This window comes from Myotis brandtii, unplaced genomic scaffold, assembly GCF_000412655.1.
Source record: "Myotis brandtii unplaced genomic scaffold, ASM41265v1 scaffold9, whole genome shotgun sequence".
Classification (NCBI taxonomy): Eukaryota; Metazoa; Chordata; class Mammalia; order Chiroptera; family Vespertilionidae; genus Myotis; species Myotis brandtii.
This window is the reverse complement of record NW_005371693.1, coordinates 1,286,360-1,302,236: the sequence shown is the minus strand read 5'-3', so window position 1 is coordinate 1,302,236 and position 15,877 is coordinate 1,286,360. Positions and strand designations below refer to the sequence as shown.

The following is a 15,877-nucleotide window of genomic DNA, read 5'->3' as shown; positions in this document are numbered from 1 at the left end:
GACAGACCATTTTTAATAATAAATGTATTATTTAAGACAGACCATTGCAGATGGGGCAAAGAACACTAGTAGGAAATAATATTTCTTCAGTGAGTCAAGATTCAAATCCTATAGATGTTTCTCACTGGGCTTCAGGCTAAACCCACTTACCTCCATTAGGCTGGATTTTCTCAATATACTTCTTGGCATCTGCAACTTGTGTCGTAGTAGCTGAGACTAAATCATTTCTCCAGGTTCGCACATTGTGGTTGAAATCAACCACAGAGAATTGGTCATCAGTTCTCAGGTCATCCAATATGGTTTTCATTGCTTCCACTGTCTATTTCAAGAGAGAGAGGAGAAGGGTCACATTAAATAAGCTCTGAGCCTGAGAAGAGAGGGAAGACCAAGAATCCATCCTAGTCATCTTTCAAGTACTGACGCAAGCTATAATTCTTATAGAAAGCCTCTTACATCCACCTCAACACTTATGCTGAGCGTGGGTCATCTGCATTTTGAGACTTAAACTTTTACTGACTTATTTTGTTTCGAAGAATCACAAACTTCAGGTTCCGCCGTAGTGGTGCCTGAAAATCAAATGTATTTCACAAGCCCACCGACTCACCCACTCTCTTAAACTACTGCTTCTCATCTTTCTCTTCAAACCATCAAAACCTCCCTGCAAATGACACTTCTGATTCCTAATACACTCTTTTTTTTAAAAGAAACTTTTTTCCCCCACAACAACACCATTGAAAATACTTTTAAATGTACTTATTATGTTTATTGCTTATTCTCTACCCCCCCTTCCTCCAGAATGTAAGTTCTGTAAGCTCCAGGAGGGTAGGGATGATTTCTTAAAAATGTTTTTGGTTGATTCTGTTACTGGTGAACTAAGTGCCTGCTATGTATTGGATGCTTAATTAATATTTCTTAAATGAATGGAGGAAGGAAGGAAGCAATGAATAAACTGCTATGTTAGGGCAGTAGTTCTCAACTGAGGGGAATTTCCCCACCAGGGGACACTTGGCAATGTCTGAAGACATGTTGATTGTCATAGCTGAGGGGTTGGTGCTACTGGCAATTAGTGGGCAGAGGCCCTGGATGCTAAACATCCTGCAATGTACAGGGTGGCCATACCAGCAAAGAATTATCCAATCCAAAGTGTCAATAATGCCATTGATGAGAAACCTGGTGTTGGAGTATGAGCAAGGGAGGTGGGGCGGGGCATGAATTTCCCTTCTTTTGGATGCCAGAAGAGTAGTGAACACTTGGATGGTCAGAAATGGTTATTGAATGAATGAATTAATTAATGAATAGACAGTAAGTTGTTCAACTTGGTTAGATGAATGGATTGATGAGTAAAATAAGAAACTTCTTTGTTTGTTCTTTAGAATTACATCTACCCCATTTAATGCTAAATAAGCCTATGTTGAGCTCCAAACAGGAAGACATGAGACAGGTGGCTTCCCTCAAAGCATGACAGTGTAATTAGAGAAGATAAGTACAGAATGATTTCAAAGTAATTCATGAACAATGGCAAGATATTAAAGTAAAATGTTATGCAGAGGAACCAGAAGACTATGAAGCAGAAGTGTTATCAGGGAGAAGAGGTTATACTGAGATAAAATATTTCAAAAAGGTGAGTTCCGAGATAAATTTCTGTTATTCACAAGCCATCCAGTCTGTGGCACTTCGTTATGGCAGCCCAAGCCATCTAAGACAAGCCCTGGGGGTAAGGTACATTGGATGATTGCGTTGTTGAGGGGTCGGGGTGGGGGGTCCAAAGAAGGTAGGGAATCTAGGTACCAAGCCAACAAGGGGTACTTACTTGTTTCATTTTTACTCCCCACATTGAGCCGCTTACATCAATGACAAAGAGGATGTTTTTGGGAATTGGGTCCATGTTTTCAGGAGCAAAAAAGTGGACAAAATATCCATTAAATACCTGAAAAACAGAACATTACTAAACCATTACCAATGTTTGGAATATAGGAGGATGGGGATCTGGGGACGAGAGGAGAGGTGAGTCATGGTGAGCAGAACGCATGACAGTTGTACAGAAGAGAACAGAGGTGGCAGCTTGGTGTCCATCCGTCTCTCCCTTCTTCTTGTTCCTGCCTTCCTTTCCTGTGAAGGCCCAAGCCCTCTTAGCAGGTTACCTCCCCAGGATGTTTCACTTCTCTCTCCTCTCTACTCCCCTCCACTCCACCCAGTCTTTGTTGATAGCCTCTGCTCCAGGCACCCTGCTAGCCAACAGGGAATGACAGAGCCACCCTCCTCCTGAGCTCACAGGCCAGTGGAGGAACCAGACAAGTGAAGAGGCACTTTTCAGCTCAGGGTATTAAGTGCTACCATCAGGAAAATGAAGGTTCCAAGAATGCCCAGTAGAGAAGCATCTAATTCAGAAAGGGGGGTCTTTCCCAAGGACATGGCATCTACACTGGACTTGAGTGTGAGTTTGGAGTTAGCCTGCCAGCATAGGGGTGTAGTAGAGAGTTCCAGACAGTGCAGTGACTCTGAGTGAATAGGCACCTTTGGGCTCTGTAAATGGTTCAGCAAAATGAGACCACAGAATTCAAGCATCTAGGGCAGTGGTCTGAAAACTCATTAGTCAACAGAGCCAAATATCAACAGTACAACGATTGAAATTTCTTTTGAGAGCCAAATTTTTTAAACTTAAACTATATAGGTAGGTACATTGTTATTAACTTAATTGGGGTACTCCTAAGCTGGCCTTTGCTAAAAACATCCTCAATCTGATTGAGGTACGTTCTCTGAGGTCGACCCCTTCCAACTCTCCCATCCACACTCGTCTTGTATACTTGTTTCATCTATCTCCTTTCGTTCATCCTCTCTATATGTCCAAACCATCTCAACATACCTTTCTCAATCCTCGACACTATATCTTCTTTCACTCCACAACGTTCCCTAAAATTAACTTAATAAACTTTACTTAAAGTTTTAAGTCAACTTCGCACTGTATGTGTGCGCCCGCACGTGGTATTTTGTGAAAGAGCCACACTCAAGAGGCCAAAGAGCCGCATGTAGCTCGCGAGCCGCGGTTTGCCGACCACTGATCTAGGGAGTTAGGGTGGATAGTCAGCAGGGCAGATCTGAAAGGACCTTTATGGGCACTCTAGGGAGTTTGGATTGTTCTTGAGGTGAATGGGAGGCCACTCTGGCTGGATGCCTGATTACCTCTTAGTCTTCGGCTGCAGGTCGTAAAGATTGCTTCCCCTCATTCTCTTTCTACTGCCCTCTGGTTGCTTCTTCCAGAATCTTACAGGTTCCCCTGCAGGGTGTGTAGCTGTGGATACTTCCTACCTCCCTGTTCCTGGAGAAGCACAAGTTTTGGATGTTCTCCAAGGGCTATACTTTAGCACAAGGGAAGTACAAACACACATCTAAGACATGACAAAAGGAAAAGGAAAATTTTCATTGATCCTGGACTTCAGCACTGGCCCAGATCTTTCTCTAGGCTTTGGTTGTGCCTTCCTTCCAGCCCATGAACTCCGTGCTTTCTTTGATAGTCTAGTTGCAAAGAGCCTTGAAAGTTTATGCAAAATTCCCATTTCGTTATTTTCTATTATTCTTCATATGAGGCCTAAAAGTACCTTTCTGGGACAAGGACATGAGACCCAGTGACCCTTTATTCAGGTTTCTTGATGTGAAGAGATAATGCTTAGATATGATTTTAGTCCCTTCTCTGCAGCTCTGACATTGCCTTGGCAGCTAGCAGCTACCCAGAGGCCAGGGGGTTTGCTCAGCAAGAGGTTCTTTTTTGGCCTCAGTGAGGTGGCTCTCCTAGAGCCTGTGTTCACTCACCTCAAGTTCCCCAGCACTCTCCTCTCTGTTCACGTCATACACCACCACCAGATCTCCGTCCACCGCAGTCTCGGAGCAGTTAGAGCATTTTCTTTGTTGTGCTACTGTGGGCTTGAAGGACACATGGGCCTAGAAAGAACAGTAATGTCAGAGCCAGGTCTCAGTCCCCATCCCTCTGCAGGCCAGAGGTTGACAGCTGCATCTTCTTGTGCCCACAAGAGGCCCAATGGACGTTCTGTACCCCAGCAGCATCAGTAGTACTGTTACTGATGGAAGGGACAGTGCCAAGGCATGTGAGGGGAGTCTCTGGCAGCCTGTTGACCAGGTTTTCAGGCCGTTTTTTTTTTTTTTTTTTTTTTTTTTTTTTTTTTTAGGTTAGGGAGAGTGCGAACGCAGTCCCCCATTAGCACAAATTATGCAGTCAGGTTTCCCACATTTGGGAAAATGGCAGGGGCCAGCACACCTGTAATGCAATGGTAATCCTTAATTTTCAGGCCTTTTTAAAAATGTAATTAATTTTTAAAATTGTTGACAGTATTGCAGATGTCCCCCATTCTCCTCCTCTCCCCATCCTCCACTCAGCCCCTACTCCACCCCAGGCCTTCACCACACTATTGTCTTCATTTATAGGCTATGCATATATGTTCTTTGGTTAACCTCTTTCTGCTCCACCCCACCCCAGCCCCCTTCCCCTCTGGCCTTCTTGAAGAGATTCGAAGAATCCATCCATTCTCCCATGAAAGAAATAGCTACCAGCTCTAGTTCTGAAAGGTTCTTAGAGGAATTAAACTCCTCCATAGTTGTTTATTATTGGCCATTAAGCTGAATATCTCTTGCTGGGATTAATGTAAATACACCATATGTTATATGAAAGCTGTCTTTTAGTTACCAGTCAAGATGACTTGGGGGAAATGAGACTCCAAAAAGAAAGTCACTGGTCAAAATGCAATGAAACCATTGGAAGTTGTTTTTTTTAACATCCTGTGAAAGACCCTAGACTTTGCTCTGGATCACTGCTCAACACCTCAGCTCAATACCTGACTACTTTTCTATTCCCCAGGGTGCATGAGGAGGGCAGAACTCATGTCTGGAGGCCACTTGGACTCTCTAAAACATGCAGTGTTTGTGATTACCTTCTGGTCTCTTTTAGATATGACTGGCACACCATCGAAATGGCCATCGGATGTGTCAGGAACATGAAGAAATTTCAACCCCTGAGGTTCAATAATCCACACATCTACCTAGAGATGGCAAAGAAAATTACTCAATGCATGAAAATATCTTTCAAGGTTTTTTGTGCTAGAAGTGCAATTGCTAAGTCCTCTGCTGGTTTTCTCTTCTTCAAGTTTTCCCAAAGATGACCCGGCATAGTCCCATGATCACTTCTGCATGTTCTTTAAATTCTCTGGGATATAATGCATTTTACCATAGAGGCTGAAGTCCCTTCAGGCAACTGAGTGCTCACCTTCTATTGCTTCATTTCTCTGGGATTAATTCATTCTATTCTATGTTATTCTATTCTATTCTATTCTATTCTATTCTATTTATAAGAGAATTCATGTTGTTAGGACAAGAAAAAAATGAAAGGGAAGCCATTGTTAAATGATTCTGCATTTACTCTGTAGATCTGTCAGTAATAGATAATTTCCCCTACATCCTGGGATTTTTTATTCATTTTCTATCTTCTTGTTTTGAGCAGAGATAATAGTAGGGAAGAATCCCTCTTGGTGATCCTTGGCAAAACCATAGTCATAGCTGCCATTTCTCTATGTATACTTTAAGTGCTTTGCTGAGCAATTCACATGTATAAGCTCATTTAACTCTCACCAATGTTATTATTATCTGTTATTGTTCTTACTTTTTATTTCTCATTTTACAAATGAAGTAAAAGAGATTCAGAGTGACCTAGCTAGTAAGTGGCTGAGCCACACTTCAAACCCAGGGCCGAGTTCCTCAGGCTTTGTTCACTGCTTCTTGACTTCCAATAGCTTCTGTCAGCTCCCGCTTTTCAGTCGACATTGTCATACTGTTCTTTAGCCTGATGACAAAATATGCGATAGTACCCTTTTCACATGTGAAAACATGGGCACTCAGGATAACTTGTTCCATGTCAGAAGGCCAGTATAGTGGGTTGAATGACAGTCCCCCAAAAGATATGTTTATATCAAGTCCCTGGAACTTGTGGATGTTATCTCATTTGGAAAAAGGTAATAGATGCAGCTAAAAATCTTTTGTTGTTATTGTTGTTGTTGTTAATCCTTCTCAAGGATATTTTTCCATTGATTTTTTTTTTGAGAGGATGGAAGGAAGGGGGAGAGACACAGAGAGGGAAACATCAAAGATCCATCAACTGGTTGTCTCTGGGGCCAAGGATTGAGCCTGAAACCGAGGTATGTGCTCTTGACTGGAAGTGAACCTGTCACTCTTCAGTCACAGGCTGATACTCTAACCACTGAGCACCCAGCTGGAGCAAGAATCTTGAGATGAAATCATCCTGTACTATGCAATGGTTCTTAAATCCAATGACAACTGTTCTTATAAGAGAAAAGGCAGAGTGAGATTTGGGACATGCAGAGGAGGTGATGATTGGAGTGATGTGGTCATGAGGCCAGATGTCAAACAATGCCAGCAGCTGCCAGACATGGGGGAAAAAGCAAAGAATAGACTCTCTCCTAGAGCCCGTGGGAGTGCTGCCCTGCCAACAGCTTGATTTCAGACTCTGTTCTCCAGAACTGTGAGAGAATAAATTTCTGTGGTTTTAAGCCCCCAGATTGTGGTAATTTGTTACAGCAGTGCTAGGAAACTGACATAGCAAATAAGAAATCAAGCTGACATTGAAATCAGTAAGGAAGTGGCCTGGTGAACTCCAAACTCATAACCTTTTCAGTACAGCAAACTGTCTTGCAGAGTTGAGTGGCATCAAACACCATAAAGGGTGGCGAACTATAGAACCATAAGAGGATGACGTCACTGCACACCCTGCAAATCCACACTTACTTCCAAGTGTTTGGCCAGTCGTCCTGGATTCAGATGAAGTCTGTGTTCATAGGACCCCAGCTTCCTCCACTTCACTTCCTGATAATGAAGTTCAAACTGCACCTTTGCTCCAGGTCGGATGTTCACTTCCGTTTTAAAGTTCTCCATATCAAGAACCCTGCTCCTGAAGGTGAGAGCCCCTGATGTAAGTTATCACATGCATGACCAAGCGCAAGACCCAGAATCTAGGCAAGGGTAGTTGAATGGCTCAATTGTTCATGAAAACTAATAGTATATTAAAACCTCCATATAAATTCATTTCCGTTAACACTTTCAGTCTCCTCTCTTACCTGATCTTTTCTTCTAAAGCAGTGGTTCTCAACTTTCTTTAAATACAGTTCCTCATGTTGTGACCCAACCATAAAATTATTTTCGTTGCTACTTTATAACTGTAATGTTGCTACTGTTATGAATCATAATGTAAATATCTGATATGCAGGATGGTCTTAGGCGACCCCTGTGAAAGGGTCGTTCAACCGCCAAAGGGGTCGTGACCCACAGGTTGAGAACCGCTGTTCTAGAGCTTCTTACAGATTTGAGGGTCATTTGCAAAAAGCTCCCAGTTACTGATTCCTATTGTGTGCCAGAAGCTTGACACATGTCATCATAGCTTGCAAAGCAGCTCTGCAAGATGGGTATCAGTACCCTTATTTATCAGACAATAACACATGAGGCTAATAGAGAACTGGTAACCTGCTGAAGACCACACAGGTAGTCAGTTGTAGGGCCGAGACTCACACTGAAGTTTAGATAACTCCAAAGAGAGCACCCATTTCCTCTGCTGCACTGTAGTCTCATTTTAGAAATTCTTTAATTCTGTAAGTCTTCAAAAAGAAGACATCTATTATTTCATCAAATTGAATATGTATTTCTAGCATAAGGCCTTACTTAGTCATGTACATATCAAGCCCAATGCCATCATTGGTCTTGAAATGTTTATGGTTTTAAAGAGAAATTGTCAAATGAGGGTAATTTGAGCATTAAGATACATAATTAATATTTTTAAAAAGTTAACTTGACTAACTAAGCAAGGTGAGATTGTGATAATGAGCCCATTGGGGATCAGGGAAGTACGGTGGGAAGTCAGCATGGGATACCAGGTGGCTGAAGAAAAAGATGAGCATGGCCTGGTGCACGCCTATCAGCATGTGACCATAGGCTTTATTATCTGGGGAGTGAACTAGAACGTGAGCTCTATGGTCTGTTGTACCTGCAGTACCTAGGAGAATTTCTGTTGTTAATAAATATTTGCAGAGCGAATAATAACAAATGAGTGGACGATGTGGTCAAAGTGATGGTAAAGATGGCAAAATGATATCCTAAAGATAAGAGAACCCGATCAACCTGGATCAACACTGGAGATGTTTCCTCTGCTTGGGATTTCTTCTCTCCTTTCTCTATCTGGATACATTTTTACAATCTAATTGTGCGCAGTTCAAACATCAGGTCCTCTGTGATGATTTTTCTGGACTCCCAGACAGAACTGTACACTTGAGCTCCCATAAGGTTTTTTACCCTCTCTACATGAGCACTTACTCCATTATATATTACTAGAAGCCCAGTGCACAAATTTGTGCACAGGTGGGGTCCGGCCAGCCCATCCTGATCGGGGCCAATTGGGCCAGGCTGGCTGCGGGTAGGGGCCATGGTGGTTTGCCAGCTGGCCCCGCCCCCTGGTCAAACTCCTGGTCGAACTCCCGGTTAAGTTGACAATTTGCATATTAGCCTTTTATTATATAGGATATGTAATAGCCCCTTAAAATAATATATATTATATATATGAGAGCCACCTCTATACTATAGGTTCCTTGGCTGTCTCCTCCGCTAGCTGCAGTGTTTGCTGTGGAGTTGTCGCCTTTGACAGAACTGGGTACAGAGCTCAATGAACTTTCATTGAATGAATAAAGGAATGAATGAAATGAAAATAATTTTAAATAAAGGTAAATTTGGGGATGTAGAAGAGGTGGAGGAGATGAAGGAAAAGTGGATGGCAGGATCTGGCAGATTAGATAGGCAGTGTGAGAAGTGACTGGTTGAAAAGTCCTTTGAAGTTTCTGGCTTGAGAGGCTCCCCTTTTGAGGGTGAAAGCCTTACTCCATAAAAATAAGGCAGAATAAAAAATTAAAACAAATTCCAAACCTTTATTTCTGAATACAATTGACCCTTGAACAATGCAGGGGGTTAGAAGTAGAAAATCAGCATGTGACTTTTGACTCTACAGTCAACCCTTCCTATTCATGGGTTTTGCAACCACAGATTCAACCAACTGCGCATGGAAAACAGTATTTTTGGGAATCCTCAGTTGGGAATGCAAAAATATTGTTTCTACTCTAGGTTGGTTGAATCCGCGAATGCAAAGAAAGGGCAGGCTGTATCTTTTTTTTTTTTTTAAATCCTGGTGTAAGTGCACCCAAGCAGTTTAAATTGTGTTGTTCAAGGGTCAATTCTACATGGTAGGTGTTGTCACCGGATCACCAGTACTTCTGTAGTTTCTCTACACCAGGCATGTCAAACTCACGGCTATGGGCCGCATGAGATCCACAACAAATATTTTTGCGGCCCAGCCAATATAATGGTAAGAAACGTTTTGATAAAAATTTCGTAACTTAATTTTTATAATATCCTGTTATACATAATTATTAATAACAAACTACAACGTTTGCTAATGACTGATTATTATAATCTTGTTGCATTCATTTTCCTTATGTGCCTTACATGCCTTACGAGCAGGCGCACCATTTCTCTCCACTAATACTATCAGCAAATATGTTAGCAGGCAATTGCCACGTCGTTAGTCTTGGACTGACTTGTTTGGTGTGTGCAACAGGAAATATTTTGCTTTTGGAGAACAAGAAAATTAGGTTTACTTGCATTACACTTATTAATTTGTGCAGTTATTCAGTGTCTGGTAAGTTAATGTTGAAAAAATATATTAATTTTTAATAAAATGGTCTATTTTGTGTTAATGATTACTCATTTATTTCAGCTCTTTGTATTCAGCATGTCTCTATCGAAATAAACCTACGTGTCTATGAAAATTGAAACTTTTGTTTTTTTGCGGCCCACATAAACTTAAACCTTGTTTATTTGGCCCATGTTAGCCTTTGAGTTTGACATGCTTCCTCTATATACTCTTAGCAAATCAACATTAGCTACAGAACATCCAACTGCAAGTTATGTAAGGATAGCTCATTTGCTGCAGAGAGGCCTTAGGGAATAGAAACTGGAGCACCTAGCTCTACCATCTGACTACAAGGCTGTGTGCTCTTGAAGAAGGGACTGGGGGGACAGTAGTGGGATGGGGGCGCGGGCCTTACCTCACCAATCCGGTGCTTTTGTCTTTTGCTCTTGCCTGTGAGTAGAGGGCTCTACCCACGGTTTTCTCCTTAATGGAACTAGTGAATGTAGTGCCGTCTACACTCCTAGAAAATGACAGAAAGCCACCAGTTGGTCTGAATATAAAGCAAACAAAAATAGCAAAAACTAACAAAAAAACAACAACAACAACAAAAACAAGCAAACATGCCAACAAGGTGGATTTACTGAATGGGGGCAATGATCATTTTGTACCTGGAAAAAAAGAAGAGAGACATTTACATATTTCATACACAGGAGTCTCTTCATCTGACAGTGTGATTTAAGAGGGAAATGTAGTCTCCCATCATCCTAAAAGCTTTCCCTTACTACTGTTGCTTGCGTTAAAAATGTTACTTATTTTCAAAATTTACCCTGCAGATAAGGTATTGTTCTTATTGGGTAACCTTTTAAAAAATTTTAAAACTTTTTTTAATAGTTGACATTCAATATTATTTTATAATAGTTTCAGGTATACATTTATATCATTTATATAATTTTTAGTGATGAAACATTTATATAATTTATGAAGTGATCCTCCTATAAGTCTAGTACCCACCTGGCACCATATATAGATATTACTATATCATTGACTGTATTCCCTTTGCTGTACTTTACATTCCATGACTCTTTTATAACTACCAATTTGTATTTCTCAATTCCTTCACCTTTTTCGCCCAGCCTCCTAAATCCCCTCCCCTCTGGCAATCATCAGTCTGCTCTCTACATCTATGAGTCTGTTACAATCTTGTTTGTTCATTTATGTTGCTCTTTAGATTCCACATGTAAGTAAAATCATATTTGTTTTACTCTGTCTTATTTCACTTAGCATAATACTCTCTAGGTTCATCCATGTCATTGCAAAATGTAAGATTTCATTCTTTTTTTATGGCTGAGTAATATTCCACGGTTTATATGTAGTACATTTTCTTTATCCACTTGTCTATTGATGCGCACTTCGGTTGCTTTGGGTGTCCCTTCTGAATCACAAATGTGCTTAGAAGAGGTAACTGATAAGTCACGAGTTAATCTGGCTTACATTTGGTTCATAAGATCAATCTTCTATGAGTTAAGGGTCTGCCATAGCTTGTGGGCATTTTGCTCTCCTGCAAGGGTGGCAGAGAATAAAGAAAGCTGGAGAAAGGTGCTGGTGAATGAACCCTTTTGCAAAGTTTGTGTTTACCCCTCTAACATCTCCCCTGGGGACCTCTATCCTCTCTTTACATCTCCATCTCTATCTACCTGAATTTTAGCTGGCTGTTATATAATCCATACCAAGAAATGATAGGTTGAGCAGTTGAATTACAGAATTTTAGAAATGAAAGGGAGCTTATGGCACACAAATGGGTAGTAACTCTCCCCAAGAGGGAACTTAGAAATGTGTGAAAATGTTTTTGGTTGTTCTGATCACTGAAAGTATTACTGGCATGATAGGAGGGCACCAAGAATGCTAGATATTCGGCAATGTGAAGGGCAGTTTTGCTAAAAATTGTCCTACCCCAAGCACCAATAGCATGCTTGTTGAGGCACACCTCTGTGTTTGCCTCTTTATTTTTATTTTTTATATATTTTATTGATTTTTTACAGAGAGGAAGGGAGAGGGATAGAGAGTTAGAAACATTGATGAGAGAGAAACATTGGATCAGCTGCCTCCTGCAAACCTCCTACTGGGGATGTGCCCGCAACCAAGGTACATGCCCTTGATCAGAATCGAAAATCAAACTTGGGACCCTTCAGTCCGCAGGCCAACGCTCTATTCACTGAGCCAAACCTGTGAGGGCTGTGTTTGCCTCTTTAGATGAGAGAAATCAGAGTCAAGGAGACAAGTGACTTGTTCAAGGTCACACAGTTGGTCAGAGACTGAGCTAGAACTGCACCCCATGTGCCAGGTTAGCACTATTTCTATCAATCATTCTAAGGTTCAAAGACCAAAAAGTTTTAAAGACAAAAGTAACTCATTTCTATTGGTAGAATATTTGGAACCTTGATAGAAAAGGCAGAAGAAATATTTTGCATATGGAGGTCTGCACAACTCCTATTAAATTGTAGTGATATACGCAACTATTTCCCCTGGTCTTATAAATTCAGCCCTGTGTAGAGGGAGACTAAATAAATGTATATACATAATTCTGTCTTTCATCACCTCAAATCTTCTATGAAATGAGATATGAAAAATGGAGAGAAAAATAGAAAGAAGATAAACTTAGAATGAGTTCTGGTTTTGTGGTTTAAAAATAAAAATATATTAAAATAGTTTTAAATATAAATTTTCAGACACAATATTACATAATATTCCTACATAAAAGCTTTTCATTCTATATTTGCTTTCTAGAAAAAGCTTACTAAAAATGTTTTAAAAATAATTTTCTAAGCCAATTCAAAGGATACCTATTCAAAGTCATATAATGCATTTTTCTACATACTTTGTTTAGAAAATATAGTTAATTGGCTCTACAGTTTTTAGAATTTAACATGCATGGTATTTGAATCCTTTATTTTATTATTCACAGTTATAATTGATTTTATTGGTATAAAGAAGACAAAAGCAGACAAGAAGTAACTCAATCTAATGTCTTAATAAAAAAACAGCCAGAATGTATGCGAGAGCATTGTCTCTCTTCTAGGCAACTGGAAAAGGACATTGGCCAAGTGGAGAACATGCTGGGGATGGCCACCCAAATGGTCAAGGGATAGAAAGCCACCCAGTCACTTGAAGGAACAGGGAACATTTAGCCTCGATAAATGAAGCTGCCAAGTGGGACAAAGTAACTGGCCTTCACTGTTTGAAAGGTATTGCAGTGGTTAAACATTTTTGTTGTTGTTGTGGAAATCTTCAAACATACAAAGAATAAAAAGAATAATATAAACAACTCAATGGATCCATCACTGAACTACACCATTAGCAATATTTCAGCTAATTTCAATTGTCTGAACCCCCACCCTCTTCATCTTGATTATTCTGAAGCCAATCTCGGACAGTATGTCATTTCCTTCTAGAACTCTTCATTATGTATTTTGTAGAGAATTTATAAAAAATTGTAGTAGAACTCGAGTTACTGGGTAGAAAATAGAACAGATTTCAATTAAGTATAAGAAATAATTCTAACAGACATATCAACTATAGAGTGGATTGCCCTGGGAAGTAGCAAGTTTATTATTAAAGAGACTCAAGGCCCAGCGCATGAAATTGCACGAGACCCAGACCCGCTGCACTGGCGGGTCGCGGGACCCCAGACCCACCATGTGCTAGTAGCTCACCGCCATGAGCTGCGCCTCGCTGTGCGAGCTGTGAGCCCCTCCGCACTCCGCACGCTGTGAGGCCCACCTCACTGCATGAACCATGAGCCCCACCCTGCTGTGCTGCGTGAGCTGTGAGCCCCACCCCACTGCCACGAGCAGCTCGTGGGCTGAGGGGAGGGACGGAGAGGTGCTCCATGGACCTCCTGGTGACCGGTCGCTTGGTCATTACAGCCACTGGCCTTTTATAATATAGATATTTAAATCAAGCCTGGATAATCTACTTTTCAGGGGTATAATAGTGGAATTCAATCACTGGACTGATGATTGGACTTAATCGATGGTTCTCATATTTTTTTTCCATAGAGAAACATAAGACAGATGACACTGAACTGCTCTGCACACACTCATATATGGTTTCCTGAAAGCCAGAGCAATTTCTTATATTTATCACCCCCATCCCCCAAGAGAGTACATTAAAATGCAAATAAAGTGAGAGGTTGTTACTATAGAGATAGCTTAATTTTGTTTTAATTTATTAGAAATGAAAATCAAATCCTTCACAAATTCTGATATTTTTAACAGAAACAAATTATTAGAACCCATTCCACAATGACCCTTGACATCCAGTGGGTCCAAAGCTCTGAGAGTGAGAACCACTGGAGCAGCTGACCGTTAAGGCCCATTCTAACTATGATTCTGTGAGTAGAGCATATCCAATTTCTGCTCACATAGGAGTTACTCACATGGAGAAGTTGGAAATGAAGGCTCCTTTGGGAATCTGAACATCAAACACAACATCCTGAGGCTGTGGGGAGTTGTTCACCACTTTGGTCTGAATCATGGTGTTGGCCATACGAGAAGTAATAGTGGATTGGACTTTGTAGCTATAAAGAGTCACTTGATCAACATCTTCCTGTTGACAAGAAAGCATAGCTATACTCAGAAAATAATTACACAGAACCTCACTATGTATTTGATGCTAAGAGTAGTATATCTTATTATGAACAAGCCTAAGGCATTATTAAGTGTATATCTCAGGTGGGTATTATTAAGCATTCTCTTAACTTGAAATACCCCCCAGGCAGAAGTCTGCCTTTATTTTGAGATATCTTGATATGTCTTTCAGGTTTATATGTCTATTAATAATGATTTTTAAAGGTAGAACACAAGTAGAAAATGGTTGTGGGAAGCAAGATTGGATTGGAAAAATCCTAGCAATAACTTCAAATGCAGGGCCATAGTGAGAGAAAGGATACAGCATTGCAGGGTTGGAAGGGGTCCCTGGCTGCACCTCCAGAGTGGGGTGCAGCCAGGGTTATGGTGAGGTGGAAGACACATATGGTCTCCATACTGCTGTCTACCTTCTTTGATTTTATGTATTACAATTTAATCTTCTCCCAGTCTTCTTCTCCTTCCCCAAAGAAAGATACTGATAGGTGAGAACACTGATAGGTGGGAGTAACAAATGAATAGAAGGACAAGAAAAATATGATTTTGATGCAATTATTGGTCCAGCACTCTGGACCCTCTTTGCCAGTCCTTCTCTACTCAATTAAGGCAGCCCCAGTGTAAAAGGCTACAGTTTATGAGCATGCTCAAGGCAAGGGATTACAAACACATCGTTTTTAGGAGGTGTCTGAGGATTGCAAGCTGCTTCAGGACTATGGCAATGTAGCCCCATTAGATTTTGCTTTTTTTCTTCAAAAGGATTTGCTTATTTCAACACTAGGTGTCATCCCTCAAACTTTCTCATTCAAGATGAAACCTTTCAACTCAACATCCAGCTAAGACAGAACCCAGGCTGTTATTTGTCCTTGCTACTCCTTAAACCTGTGCTTTTCACAATTTCTGTCAGTTCAGAGCAGGAAGCCAACACAAACCACTTCCTTTTGACATTTTCTTGCCACGGGAAACACGACCTTGAACATCTCAGGGAATCGAGTCATTTCATTTTTAAGAGTTCCTTTCCCACCCTCTTTTACCTCCAGAGCTGTGAGATGTCATATTTGAAATCAAACTGTTAAGCTGGAATAAATATATATGCTTGGATGAAATCTATGTTGGCAAAACTTAAGAAAATAAAGAGAAAGGGCATTTTCAACTCTTGGTAACACCTCCTCTGGTTGCTTGTACACGGTTCTCTTTCATGCTGAGTTTTAGACACACTTCCAAACAGAATTGGGCAAGAGGGTATTTCGAAAGTCAGGTAAATGCTCTCGGTGATGGAGACAAAGGAGGTAACCGTGATGATTTCTAGATAATAGGTAACAGAAAAATCATTCAGCTATCAATATTTAACAAAATCAAAGTAAACTTACCATGGTTTCTCCAGATTCTCCAGAAACACTTCTCTGTGAAAGGAAGTTAGATAATCATTCTTCAAAAGTGTGTTACTTATTACCTTGAGGGCAAAAACTGCTTTCTTCAGTTAAAAAAAAAA

The 15,877-nt window shown here is 40.6% G+C and overlaps 1 protein-coding gene across 1 annotated transcript in view; it reads right to left on the bottom strand.

Annotated features, from left to right (window-relative positions):
- The window catches only part of ITIH2 (inter-alpha-trypsin inhibitor heavy chain 2), a 38,096-nt gene that overhangs the window by 18,807 nt on the left and 3,412 nt on the right, over window positions 1-15,877 (bottom strand). The window contains exons 3-10 of the mRNA XM_005885303.2: window positions 15,756-15,788; window positions 14,181-14,350; window positions 10,161-10,265; window positions 6,805-6,967; window positions 4,941-5,048; window positions 3,808-3,936; window positions 1,811-1,927; window positions 151-319 (exon numbers count right to left, since the gene is read on the bottom strand). Of these exons, the coding sequence (XP_005885365.1) occupies window positions 151-319; window positions 1,811-1,927; window positions 3,808-3,936; window positions 4,941-5,048; window positions 6,805-6,967; window positions 10,161-10,265; window positions 14,181-14,350; window positions 15,756-15,788 (994 nt within the window). The remainder of the gene's footprint in view (window positions 1-150; window positions 320-1,810; window positions 1,928-3,807; window positions 3,937-4,940; window positions 5,049-6,804; window positions 6,968-10,160; window positions 10,266-14,180; window positions 14,351-15,755; window positions 15,789-15,877) is intronic.